Source organism: Anguilla rostrata, chromosome 6, assembly GCF_018555375.3.
Source record: "Anguilla rostrata isolate EN2019 chromosome 6, ASM1855537v3, whole genome shotgun sequence".
In the NCBI taxonomy this organism is placed as follows: domain Eukaryota; kingdom Metazoa; phylum Chordata; class Actinopteri; order Anguilliformes; family Anguillidae; genus Anguilla; species Anguilla rostrata.
This window is the reverse complement of record NC_057938.1, coordinates 35,437,719-35,450,252: the sequence shown is the minus strand read 5'-3', so window position 1 is coordinate 35,450,252 and position 12,534 is coordinate 35,437,719. Positions and strand designations below refer to the sequence as shown.

General features: G+C 39.5%; 1 protein-coding gene across 14 annotated transcripts in view; it reads right to left on the bottom strand.

Moving 5' to 3' along the window:
• Positions 1 to 7,425: 7,425 nt before the first annotated feature.
• The window catches only part of LOC135257011 (neurexin-3a-like), a 326,075-nt gene continuing 320,966 nt past the window's right edge, over positions 7,426 to 12,534 (bottom strand). For 9 of the 14 annotated variants that reach the window (XM_064339341.1, XM_064339348.1, XM_064339346.1 and 6 more), the window contains one exon: positions 7,426 to 10,236. In XM_064339341.1, the coding sequence (XP_064195411.1) occupies positions 9,278 to 10,236 (959 nt within the window). In that variant the 3' untranslated portion in view covers positions 7,426 to 9,277. The remainder of the gene's footprint in view (positions 10,237 to 12,534) is intronic. The other 5 variants (XM_064339350.1, XM_064339352.1, XM_064339353.1 and 2 more) reach the window with 2 other exon arrangements.

The following is a 12,534-nucleotide window of genomic DNA, read 5'->3' as shown; positions in this document are numbered from 1 at the left end:
AAGCACTTATTTGTGTCTTGGAGGCTGGGTGGACGTGGCTTCTATCCATCACCACTTTCTTCAGTTGAGGTTTTCTTTTTTTTGGGCTTTGTCAGCTTTATTTTGATAGAACAGTGTAGAGAGACAGGAAGAATTAGGAGGAGAGACGTGCAACAAAAGTTGGCAGTCGGATTCGAAGCGCCGACGTCGCAGCTCATTAAGCATGTGGATAGCGCTCTATGGGCTGTGCCACTAGAGGCCCCTTCAGTTGAGGTTTTAATCGGCTCCATTCAATTGAGCAGTCCAGGTAGTGGGCCTTGTCCAGAGGCGGAAAGTCCTGTGGTGAGAAAGTAAAAGTCCTGCTATGGTTTTTTCAACTCAAGAACTCAACCAGTTGAATTCACAAATTAGTTCTACCTCCTGCCTGAAGAATTGTGCTAATTAGCAAATACAGGTGATTGGAATGAAATACTGGAGAGGACACTTACTTTCTGAACCTGGATTTTCCACCTTAGACCTCATCCTAGGTGAGACAGCACTTTGCAGGGTTGACCATAAGACCAGCTCACTTCATTACTACCTGGTGTACGTGGCTGAGGCGTTCTTCCCTGGCGTGTGAGTGGATCAATCACATTCTCCAGGTATGCCACCTCAAAGTTCTGGTCTGGCCAGAGCATTGCAACCATGAGGCTCTGGAATGTGGCTGGTGCCACATGGAGCCTGCACTAGATAACCCAATACAGGAATTGCACACACCTCAAAGGTATCTTCCCTTTGGCAGCCTAGGCAAATGGAACTTGTTCAGGGCATGGAGCATGCTTCGAAATCCGACACCACTTTCAGCTGCCTGAAGTCATTACAGTAGTGGGACCTGTCAGGTTGGGATACCATAACAATAGGCCTGGACCTTGGGTTTCAGGTCTTTATAAGTCTGCTATGCCTCAGGTGCCCCATAGTGGTGCAGGTTCACCACAATTCCATGCAGGGTGGGGATGTGGTGCTACACACAACACATTCATCCAGAAGGGAACAGAACATGAGACTACATTATACTACATACTGATGATACGTTACACACGGTAAAGTGTTCATCACACATTGCTACACGGAGAATACATTCCATAGAGGACACTTGGTAAATTTCACCCAGAAAGTCTTTCACAACTGGTGCAAACAAACCTGTTTTGAGATGTAGCAGGGAATACCCAACACAGGGGTTGGCAGAGGGTTTCCTGCTTTTTCATAATAAATAAAATCAGCTAAATTTATACCTGAGAAACAAGGTGAGGTGAGTTTAGATGAGTAATCAAATGTTTTAATGGATTCATTAAGTGTTGAGACCCTTGCCTTACCTATTGAAGCCCCAATGCATAGCACATTGTGTTGCTATGTTGGACTTCCAGGCACACTTATTAGAAAATATGTAGTTGTGTCAACACAACAGCAACAACAATTTTACAATACAACAATTGTTATTACCTCTCTTTAAAATAAAGGGTTAGAAAAATGTCAGTACATGGTAAAAGTAGCCAGGTCACATAACAGAAATGCATACTCTTAATGTTCTAGATTATGCCTGACAGGGTGCTAGACACTCGCAGAAGGAAATGGCGAGCCTCAACAGGCTGAATGGTCTGAACTTTTCACCAACTTTCTTACTTTCTATATTAAGCACATTTTTCTGTTAGTCTACCATTTGCATCCACAGGCATCCTATCAGCTGTCTGCTCTTTGTAATTTTGTTTAAATTACTATGACACCATTCATTCGTTTGTGTTTGCTGTGTATGTTTACTCACAGCAAAAACACGACAGTCTGCAGTGCTTTCAGTCTCTTAACATAACTAATAAGACCAGCCATAAACTTACCTTTAGATCACACCTTAAGATCCCATGACCAGTCCGTTATGGGATTTCATTCCAACTTCAGCTCTTACTATTTTATGAGCCCAATCTTTTTATCTGAAATTTTTATAAAGTTATGAGCTACAGCTGCAGATTGCACATACATCCTTGATGAAAATGTTTTTACTGTTGTGTGGTATAGGAATGAACCATTACCAGTAGAGCTGTTGAGAAAATTAAGTAATTTGTTGTAACAACTTGTCCACACCTGCTTTACAGCTATGGTGTGACTAAATGTAATTATTATTTATTTGTCAGTGTACTGAAACAATACACGCATCACGTGAGAAGGTAAAGCAATTGCAACTTAATGTGGCACCATCACCAGGCATCTTCCCCATACAATCCTGCTATATAGACTATGCTGCAACGCAGATGATGTGTGCCAACTTTCTGGTAGAGTTTGCATAAAACCTGAATGATAGGAAAGGGCACATGCCAATGGGAAGCAGATTGATTCATAAAGCCCATGCCTTAGTAGAATGAGTGGAGCAGGTGATAAATAGGGCTCTGATGCTATACATACAATTTTCACTTTCTAAATGGATGACCTGATCCCCAATTTCCCACCATGTGTGGAGCAAAGTGGGTGGCAGTTGGGGCACTGACTAAATTTATTGCCTTCCTTCTTCATACCTTTCTTTATAGAGAGATGTACTGACAGTCAATATCACTGTGGTGAGATAAATTAGAGCTTGCTCTGTGGTGCAGCCTTGCTCAAAGAGCATGAGTCTCTCAATTAGAAATTGATTAAGCGAGAGACAGACTGTGAGGAACAGGGCCACATTCCTCCAAGGTGGAGATTCCCAAACTTTCCAAGCCCAGGAACCTACTTAATGAGTAAATGTGTTTTCTGTGACCCTGCCTTATTCACATTCCGACCAACATAATTGGTGTCATTATAAACCTCTTGATGTCCATTTTTTTAGTTTAGTTTAGTTTTTGGTGGTTTTTGCACATGCTGTCAGTTGTTAACCAGCTCTATGTACTATATATTAGTTGGTGAATACAAAAGCTTTTTTTATGTTCCTGACACCCCATATTGTATATCATACAAAATACAGCAGGTTGGTCTATATGAGGAGCTGGAACGTCTGTAATGTTGTAAAGCTTGTGAGACAAGATCTGTTTTCTAATAGTCAGCCCGCATATATCTGTCCCAGACGATCGTAAAGTGATGGCTTTCCCAGGGGGAAGGATGCATCAAGTATGTAGAATCCCAGCAGCCTTTTAAGGCTAGCCCTGGTGCCATATACTCTTTGTGTGTTAATTCAGGGAAAGTGTTGTATATACGTGTACATGTAGTGTAGGGATGGTGATTTTCATTTATTTCACAGATCGAGTGATCACATAAGGTGCTCGATTCCAAATCGATTCCTTGCATGGGGAAGAATCTATTTTAAAAATTAATCTTGGCTGGGCAGCACCACTTGTTGTACAGGAAATGAATAACAACGTGCATCATTACCCAGGTTTTTCTATCATAATAAAGTGATAATGCTTAGCCTATTGTGTCAATAAACGTAGTCAGTTTGAGATACGATACAAAGTATGTCATTCTCAACTCGCCAATGCTGCACGCCCGCAAAACCAATATACAATGGCTTGAAAACTTAATTATGATTGGCTGGGATGTGTACATTACTTTCCATATGCCTGACTATGAAGTAGCACCTGACTTGATAAATGGACATTTATAAGAGCAAGAAAGTCAACAGTTACACTATCATACTTGCTACAGTATCAGCTTGATGTCCATGAATGACTGTATGGAGAGATGCTAGTCCAACTATGTTTACAGTCTATTCTCTGTTTTGAATATAAATAGGTACCACGCTATCTGTGGTAACAAACACATGAGACCATTTTGATTTAAAACCAAACTGAATTTTAATATTATGTGACATTGAGGTACTAGAAAGACACATTTGTTGCTAAGTGATATATGGTATGGGATATTTGCTAAAATAGCCTACTTAAGTAACGTTTAAATTTGAATAGAATTTAATATTTTGAAACGCATGTTTTGACTACAGTTACGGGGTAATAAATTTGCACAGGGCATTCAAACTGCCTAATTCTCAGCCCCTCGGACATTATCCTGCTTATAGCCTGCAACAGCTTATGAACAAAAAAACATAATTACAATCAAAAAAATGTGTTTCAAAATATTGTATATATTTGCTTTATTATGTTCGTATTAGATAAAGAAATACCCTCTGTTTTATACATGAATATCACCAACTGCGACCTCACAACTGAAACAGCAGGTCAGATCAGTCACACAGTCCTGGAACAGAAGGAACTGGTCATGGAACTTTGAGATGAATTTGTCTGAAGCAAAACGCTGGCCAAGGTTATAAAAACACTGGCAAAGCTTTGAACCTTCCTTGGCGCACTGATGCGCAAATCAAAACGAGAAAAAAATTGGATGACACCAAGATCAGACTGTTCTACCAAACTAAGTAACTGGACGAGAAGGCTAATCACCAAAGAAGTGACCAGGGGGCCAGGAACAACAGAAAGTTCATTGGCTGAAATGGGAGAAACTGTCCAGAGATCAATAATCTGTTTAGTACTCCTCACAGATCCGACCCCTCTGGAAGAGTGGCTGGATTGAAGTCACTTCTGAAAGAAGGTCAACAATTAAATCACACTTGGAGTTTACCGGAAGCTGACAGACAGACTCTTTGGCCTTCTGGAAGAAGATTTAGTGGCCTCATGAGACTAAATCTGAGCACTTTGGCCTGAAATGAAATAATTTCATATGTTTCGTGTAAACCAGCCATGTAACACCATTTCTACCATCAAACATTATTTGTGGCAGCATCGTGCTGTGTGCTTTTGTAAATTAGACATGTCTTTCATTCCTCTTTCTTTCATGCATTACAATGTAGTGTAACTGGAAATACATGAAAAAGGTAAAGGGAGTTGAATACTTTCTGATGGCACTGGATACTATATGCATTACATGTACAGTATATACGTATGTACATGATAAATTCAGGTGTATATGTACTATACATGGAAAAGTTTAACTAGGCCAATTGTAGTTGACTTTTCCATTAACTAAAGAAAGCTTTCAGGTCCACAGATAGCCAAAGCATGTCTGGCCAGCCAAGGAAATTTCAGTTTGTGTTTGAAGTTTTTGTGACCACAGATTTGCTTTCTGTGCAGAGGAACATCTTTGACGGCACACAAATATAGTGGTGGTTACTGTTATTTTGCATCGGCATTCCTTACCTGTTGTAATGACAGTTTAGAGGCCAAGAGCAATTTGTGAATCCTTGCAGTCTGAGAAAGTCCATGGCAACCTAAAATGAACCAGCGTGTCGTTTCATACTGTCGTTGAGAGCTGCAGATCAGCTTGGATGTCATCCTAGATGAGCTGTGGCAGGAACCTTGAGTGGCCTCAGTTTGCTGGCTCTTTGAAACAGTCGCAACAGTCTTAGAAGTGAAAAGGGTTTGATAGTGAATTCTTTAAAAAAATGTATCTTAAAATTAGAAGAAATATATGCTTATTCCAGTCCAAAGAATTAAAACATGAATGGTGTATATCCTGAAATAATAAACAATAATATATTGCATTTATATTGTACCTTTTATAATCTAAAAATATATTACACCAAAGGGTGGAGATTCACCTCAATCGCCATCAAAGCACCCACTTGGGTGATACATGGCACAAGTACAGTATTACAGGAGAAACAGACACTCTGGACGGAGATGGGACACATTCCTGTTATGTGATGTCTACGAAATCTTGATATTTATTTCATGTGTGGTGTGACATGGGCTGCTATACTGTGCTCTTGCAAATATGGTGCTATACTGCACCTAACTATTTGACTGTGTGTAAAAACATGCTAAGGATTATGTAAGGGGTTAAAAAATCAGACATGCACACACACACACGCACTCACACACACACGGGCATGCACACACACCGACACAAAAAAAATCACTTGCCAGAAACACCACTAGAAACCCATGTACAGTGCTGTGAAAAAGTATTTGACCCCTTTCTGATTTCTTCTATTATTGCATATTTGTCAGACTGAACGGTTACAGATTTAGACATCATATTAGACAACGAGAATCAGAGCAAGCACAAAACACACTTTTAAAATTATTTGAATTATGAAAAAAGATATCAAACACACATATCACCCATGTAAAAATGAATTGTCCTTTAAACTTATTAACTGATTGCACCATCTTTAGTTCCAATAATTGCAAACAAAAATGTTTATAATTTGATATCAACTTTTCCCATCACTGTGAAGGAATATTAGCCCACTCTTCTTTGCAGAACTGCTTTAATTCAGACAAAATGGCACATTTTCAAGCATGAACTGCATGTTTCAGGTCCTGCCGAAGTATCTCTATTGGGTTCAAGTCAGGACTTTGACTAGGCCACTCCAAAACCTTAATTTTGTTTTTTTTTCAGCATTCAGATATGGACTTGCTTTTGTGTTTTGTATCATTGTCTTGTTGCATAACCAAAATTTGGCTGTGTTCAATCAGCTGAATCTAATTCTCAATTAAATTTAGTTAATTAGTTGATTGAGTAATTAAGGCAGCAATTACTTGTACACGAGTGATATGGACGTTTGATAGCTTTTTCTTTAAATTAATTAAATAATAGTTTTAAAAATGTGTTTTGTGCTCAGGTTCCCGTTGTCTAATATTACATTTTGCCTAAAGATCTGAAACCATTCAGTGGGACAAATATACAATAAGAGGAAATCAGGAAGGGACAGAAGGGACTTTTTTTTACACTCAGCAAACTTTATAAGCTTGCAGTAAACTTGGTTAGCTAATATATTTTCTGTGACCCATACCATACTGAAATGTAGCCAAAGATATCTTCAAATATGGAATATATATATATTTTTTTCCATATCAGCGGAGTCACACAAAACATTATCCCCAAAACCTGTAATTTTGAAAACCTGAAACAGCAGACAACATCTTTCAGTTACTAAAACTTTGGCTGTGCATATAGCTGGATGATAACTTTCAGAATGCGTTAATATGGTTCTTCATGACACAATATCTAAAATATCTAAAATGTGTATAATGTAACTACTGTTTAATTAAACAGATGTGCATGTCCATAGAAAGTGAACAGTAACTTATTTTTCCACATGTATCAACCCAACAAAATACCCTCTCATGATCAACTAGAGGGTCCCTTCCCACAATTTGAGAGCCATTAGTTAGACCCATGAGGACCCAAAGGAGCCCCTGATACCTACATATTGGCCACAAGATAAAGAAAAATGTGAAAGATGTTAGGCTGCTGCTGCCAAATAATGCAATAAGATTAATTTATCTTGTACGTTTAGCATTGTCAGACATAAAAGCTGCAGTAGTTTTTGTATTCTGTATATTTTCTAAATTTATGGCTTCATTAAAAACTAAGAAAAATATTTGAAGAAATGTGCTTTCCAGTTGCAGGAATTTATACACATTCTAGCAACCATTTGTGTAACAAAAAAGAAAACAGAATGAAAAAACACTCAACTGTAGACTAACATTGAAAACCTTGGGAAGAACATTTTATTGCTAAGCAAAAAACAAAAAAAAAACAAACAAACAAAAAAAAAAAAAACTGGATTGTAGAAGCCAAATTAATAACCAATGAGATAAAAACAGTAACAACACAAAATTAAATAAATATACACACTGACTTGAATTTGGATAAAAAAAACACCATGAAATAATAAAAAGTCCACTAACAATCAGCACAAATTGACCAAAATGATTAAATTAAATGACATTGCACAAAAAAACAATACACAAACATATATGAGCAGTAAATCAGATGAAACAGAAGGGAATTGTTTCACAGGATGGGAGACGTCTGTGAGAACGCACACGGAGGCAAAGTCACACGACATTTCTGTTTGAGCTGCGTGTGGGCACCCACCTTGATCTCTTCATGATATTTTATCTTTTAAAATTAAATTTTAAAAAATCATAACAAAAAGTAATTATTGATAATGACACCCCCAAAACAGTTGAGAAGGTCTGTTTACATTTTGACTGACAACTTCTAACGGACAAATATTCATGCGCCTTAGAAACATCAGCGAGAAAGATGTGATCTCCAGTGCACTCTCCCCCTGCTTTATAAAATCTTGATATAGTTTTGTTGCTCCAGTCTTTCTTCATGTCAAATAACTTTTAATTTTCTTAATGAAATACACGGATAAACCAAATGATCAATCTATACAATAAGATTACAAAAAAAACCAAACTCAAATGTTATATACATTATTGAACTACAAAGTACAACAGCTATCATGTAATAAAATATGTAAACAAATTTGTTTGACACAGCTGACTGTGACAACAGATAGAATTCACACTTTTCACATTGGATTAATTTCCATTTGAATGTCATTAACAGTGTTAATTCTTTTGTAGGCCTCCGTCAGAGAGAAATTTTTGTCACAGCTAAAAGAAGAAAAAAAAACGTAATGAACAAGGACAAAGTGGAAATAGAACAACACACAGAATGAAGCAGAATTATAACGGGTGAAAAATAAAAAATATATATCTGGAACTATTTTTGTTGCTTATTAAAAAAATCAAGAAATAAGGAGGTTAGTTCTGGTGTCAAACAATTTGGTCGGGTAGATCTGTTCACAAAAGGTTGAACAGGAGGTCGCATTTAGATGGCATGCACTGTGATCAGATGACAACCCAGACGGGAGAGAGGAAAAAAAAAACTTTGAATTCTCTCTACTTATGTGACTGGATGTGTGCAGATATCACTGCTGCAAGGTCACCGTAGACCTGTCTCCACCACGTGTTTGCTCTTTACTGCATGTTATACAGCTGGACACTTTTGAAACATATATCAGACATCATAATGTGGAAACATTGCTAATTTGTCTTTTTATGGCAAAAGGTAACGTGTTTAAGCAACAAAGATCAGCTTTTTTTCAACCCACTCTTGGAAAGATGCCAACACTACTCGTCACGTACATGTCACACACATGCTTAAAATTATGGCCAAATTGTTTCTTTTACAGGGGTACGAGAAACAAGGACTCACGCCAAGGACCACACGGCTCTCAAAGTCACCCAGGATAATGATGTAGCTGTAAAATTTTCTACATCCATGACTTCTCCCACCAAGACAGAGGAGTACTAGAGCCACTGTCAGCCTTCACCATCTATATCCTTACAATAGTAAGTGTGCTTTATAATACAGTACATTTTGTCGTTCACGCCAAAAAAAGTTTTTGGGTTGATTTTCTCCTTCAGACCACAAATCCCGGTGTGTAATCGTTCCATAGCATAGTTCTGTTTTTATTTTAAATATTTTTGTGTATTTATTTTTTTTTTTTTTACATTTTACGTATGTTATTTATTTATTTTTACACATAATATTCTTTGTCCTTGTCTTTCGGTCTTTTGCTGCTGCCTTTGGCGCTTTGCGGCTTGTCCTTCACCACAATGCCGTTCGTCTGGGCCGAGTTGCTAATGTAGTTCCGCGTTTCGTCCACCTGGTACGAGCCCTCGTCCCGGTTCCTGTACTTGTACATGGCGTACAGGAGGATTAGGATGCAGAGGGCGGCCGCGGACACTATGCCCACGACCATCCCGGTGGTGCTGCTGGACTCGCGGACCACCTCGGAGGCCCCCGGAATGCGCCGGACGCCCGACTGCGTGGGGTTCGCCGTGGGCACGTTGCGAAACATGGGGGAGGTTATCACCGTGCCCTTGGGCTTGGTGCTGTCTGTGTCAAAGGAGGTGGGCAGAGGGAGCAGCACCACGTCCGGCTGCGGTTTCAGCTCGCGGTTGTTCATTTTCCCGGCGGGCAGCTTGGGCGGAGCGTCGCGCGCGGAGGACGAGGAGGTGGAGCCCCTCGGCTCGGGGGGCGGAGGCGTGACGGAGCCCTTGTTTGGCCTAAAGTCCTTGGCCTCCCACTTGGGCGCCTGTGCTTTGTAGCCTCCTTCGAAGGCCGACGTGGACAAGGTCTTATCTGTTACCAGGGAGAAGGTGGTGAAAAAATCTTCGTCATCTGTGGGGGGCAGGCTAGAGTCGAACGCTTCCCCAGAGCCAAACCCAGACACCACCATGCCATCATCATCATCATCATCATCATTATCATCAGCACCATTATCATCACCATCACCATCAATACAAGCATCGCCTTGGTCCGACAAGCATGGGAACCCCGCCGCCGTCGCCAGGAGCAAGGGCTCTTTGGTGGTGTCGATAACGGTGAGGAGGGGACGGAGGGTCGGGGGAAGGGGGATGGAGGGGGTACGGGTTGCTATGGGGGGGGTGTCTACAGGGTCTTCCACGAGTACAGGGATTACTAGTTCACCTCCTAGGGTTGAAAGAAAGAAAAATACATATTAGAAACAGGTTTTCATCTTAAACCCATTTGAATACATACATAAACAAAAACAACCAAACAAACCAACAAGGAAATAAAATATATATGTAACAAAGCTTAAATTAAAAACTTTCAATGTAAATCAGAACCATACAAGACTGAATCACAAAATGAATTAAAGCATAATAAAGAAAAAAGAAATCAAAACAGTGCTACATTGCATCAAAAGGCTTTAGGGGATATAAGAGGGTGAGCCAGAAATATGGGGTGCGATGTAGCCAAGCAACAGCTCTGCCCAAGCCACCAATCGCTAGCTGCAGACTAGGGAATATCACCATTTGCTACACTTTCAGGGACAGAATCCATCTGTCATCGAATGCTGACTTTGAGTCTTCAGACTCCTGTTGACTGCATATTTGATCTGATATGGCACAGGGTTGCCTGTGGCCTACATTCGATCAATGGAAACACAGATTATGAGTTCCAGCAACCACCAAAATGACCTTTCTGAATGTTTTGATTGCATCCAGGTGTGTTTGCTAATTAACTATGATGTAATTACGGCTGGAGACAGGAGGTACAGCCATCGTGTGTATGCATGCATGTCTGGATGCAAGGCCTGGATTCAATCAACAGTTGTACTTAACCTTGACCTACAAATAAATCCCAGTATTCCTTTTAAATCCACAAACACAGTTGGGCAAGGTAACTTCGGTGGCTGCTGAACTCAGTAAACTTTGTTTGTGGAAAAGAACACTTTAATTTCAAGGACAAATAAAAAAAGGATAAATGTTGATTGAATCCAGGCCCAAGCTTATGGATCCATTGCCAACACTGCCTTAAAGGGCTAGTTCACTTTCTGGGATTTTTTAAATGTTATTTCAGTTTTAGTGTATGTTTTTAATTGGCCCAGATGTGTGTGTGATAAAGGACATTTTGGATATTTCTGACAAACCGTCAATTTTACAAGGCAGGTGAACGGCATTCAGGGATCTATGGGTTAAAGCTAGAAAATATATTTTGTTATTCTTCAAAATAAAAAATAAAAATTCACTATTATTTTGAGACTCAAGGAAATAAGTCCAGCATAATATAAAAGCTAGTATTTATGTTTATAATTGTGAATACTATGAAATCATTTCATAAGTAGAACATCTTAACATTGCTGTTAGAGCTGCTTTGGTTTTACTTGCAGTGTGTCTTCTTGCTTTAGACAATGCCCTGAAATGCCCTATACCTGCCATTGTAAAGCTGGCAGGTCAACAAACTTCTATGACGATCTAACTAATATCCTTTATTAGTCAAGCACAAATGGGTACCATAAACCAAAACTGAAACAATATCAAATACACAGAAAGTGAACTATCCTTTTAAAGCCTGCATTGTTTTATGTAAATTTCATGTTGACATTGTGAATTCTTGAAGAATTTTACTGGTTGAACTAACCAGTAGAAATAACCATCTTAATGGTGTTGAACAAAGTATACGCAGTATATAGCATTAAGCCATATACCATGCACATAGATGGGTGATCTGGTCATTTGACTCAGTAACTGAGTCTGATAACTACAGTTACAAAGTCTTTACTGTAATTCTGGTAATTCTGTGCGTACTACTAGTCAATACACGAATAACAAGGGATCAGCTGCTATAGTAGTCATCGAACCGGAGTACAGAATCTTTTGCATTTAAAATTCCCTCTGTTAGTCTGTGCACATCTTTAAGTTGTAACAATCATGGTGCTGAATGGATTGTACTGGAGTTATTCAGCATCATTTCAAGGTTTATACATCCTGCTGCATTGAAGTTAGTTGGCTTGGTGTATCAAGGCACCAGTAAATCTAAGGAAGTGGCATGTATGGGGCACGGTAACAGGACAGTAAGACTGACTGGCTCCCCAAATTACCCAGGCCTCCCACCTTTTGACTGTTCTTTTACAGCTACCAAAATGGCAGGATGTCCCCAGACAGTTCAATGACAGCTGAATGTTCATCTTTTTATTCTGAATGTGTGCTTGCGTGTGTGGATATGTGCGTGTGTGTATGTGTACTTGTGTGTGTGTATGTGTACAGTATACGTGTGTGCATGTATGCATGTGTGCGTGCGTGCCTGCACATGCGTGTGTGTGTACATACAGCAATTTCACAGGCATGTGCATTGTCAGCTGCAGGAGTGAGCTTTTTTCCATTCCTGTTTCTCGTCTGATTTTGGAATGCCCAATTGCATCTGAGGGCTCCTCCCATCCCTGCATTGGCTTAATCAGCACAGGAGAAAATACACTCCACACAC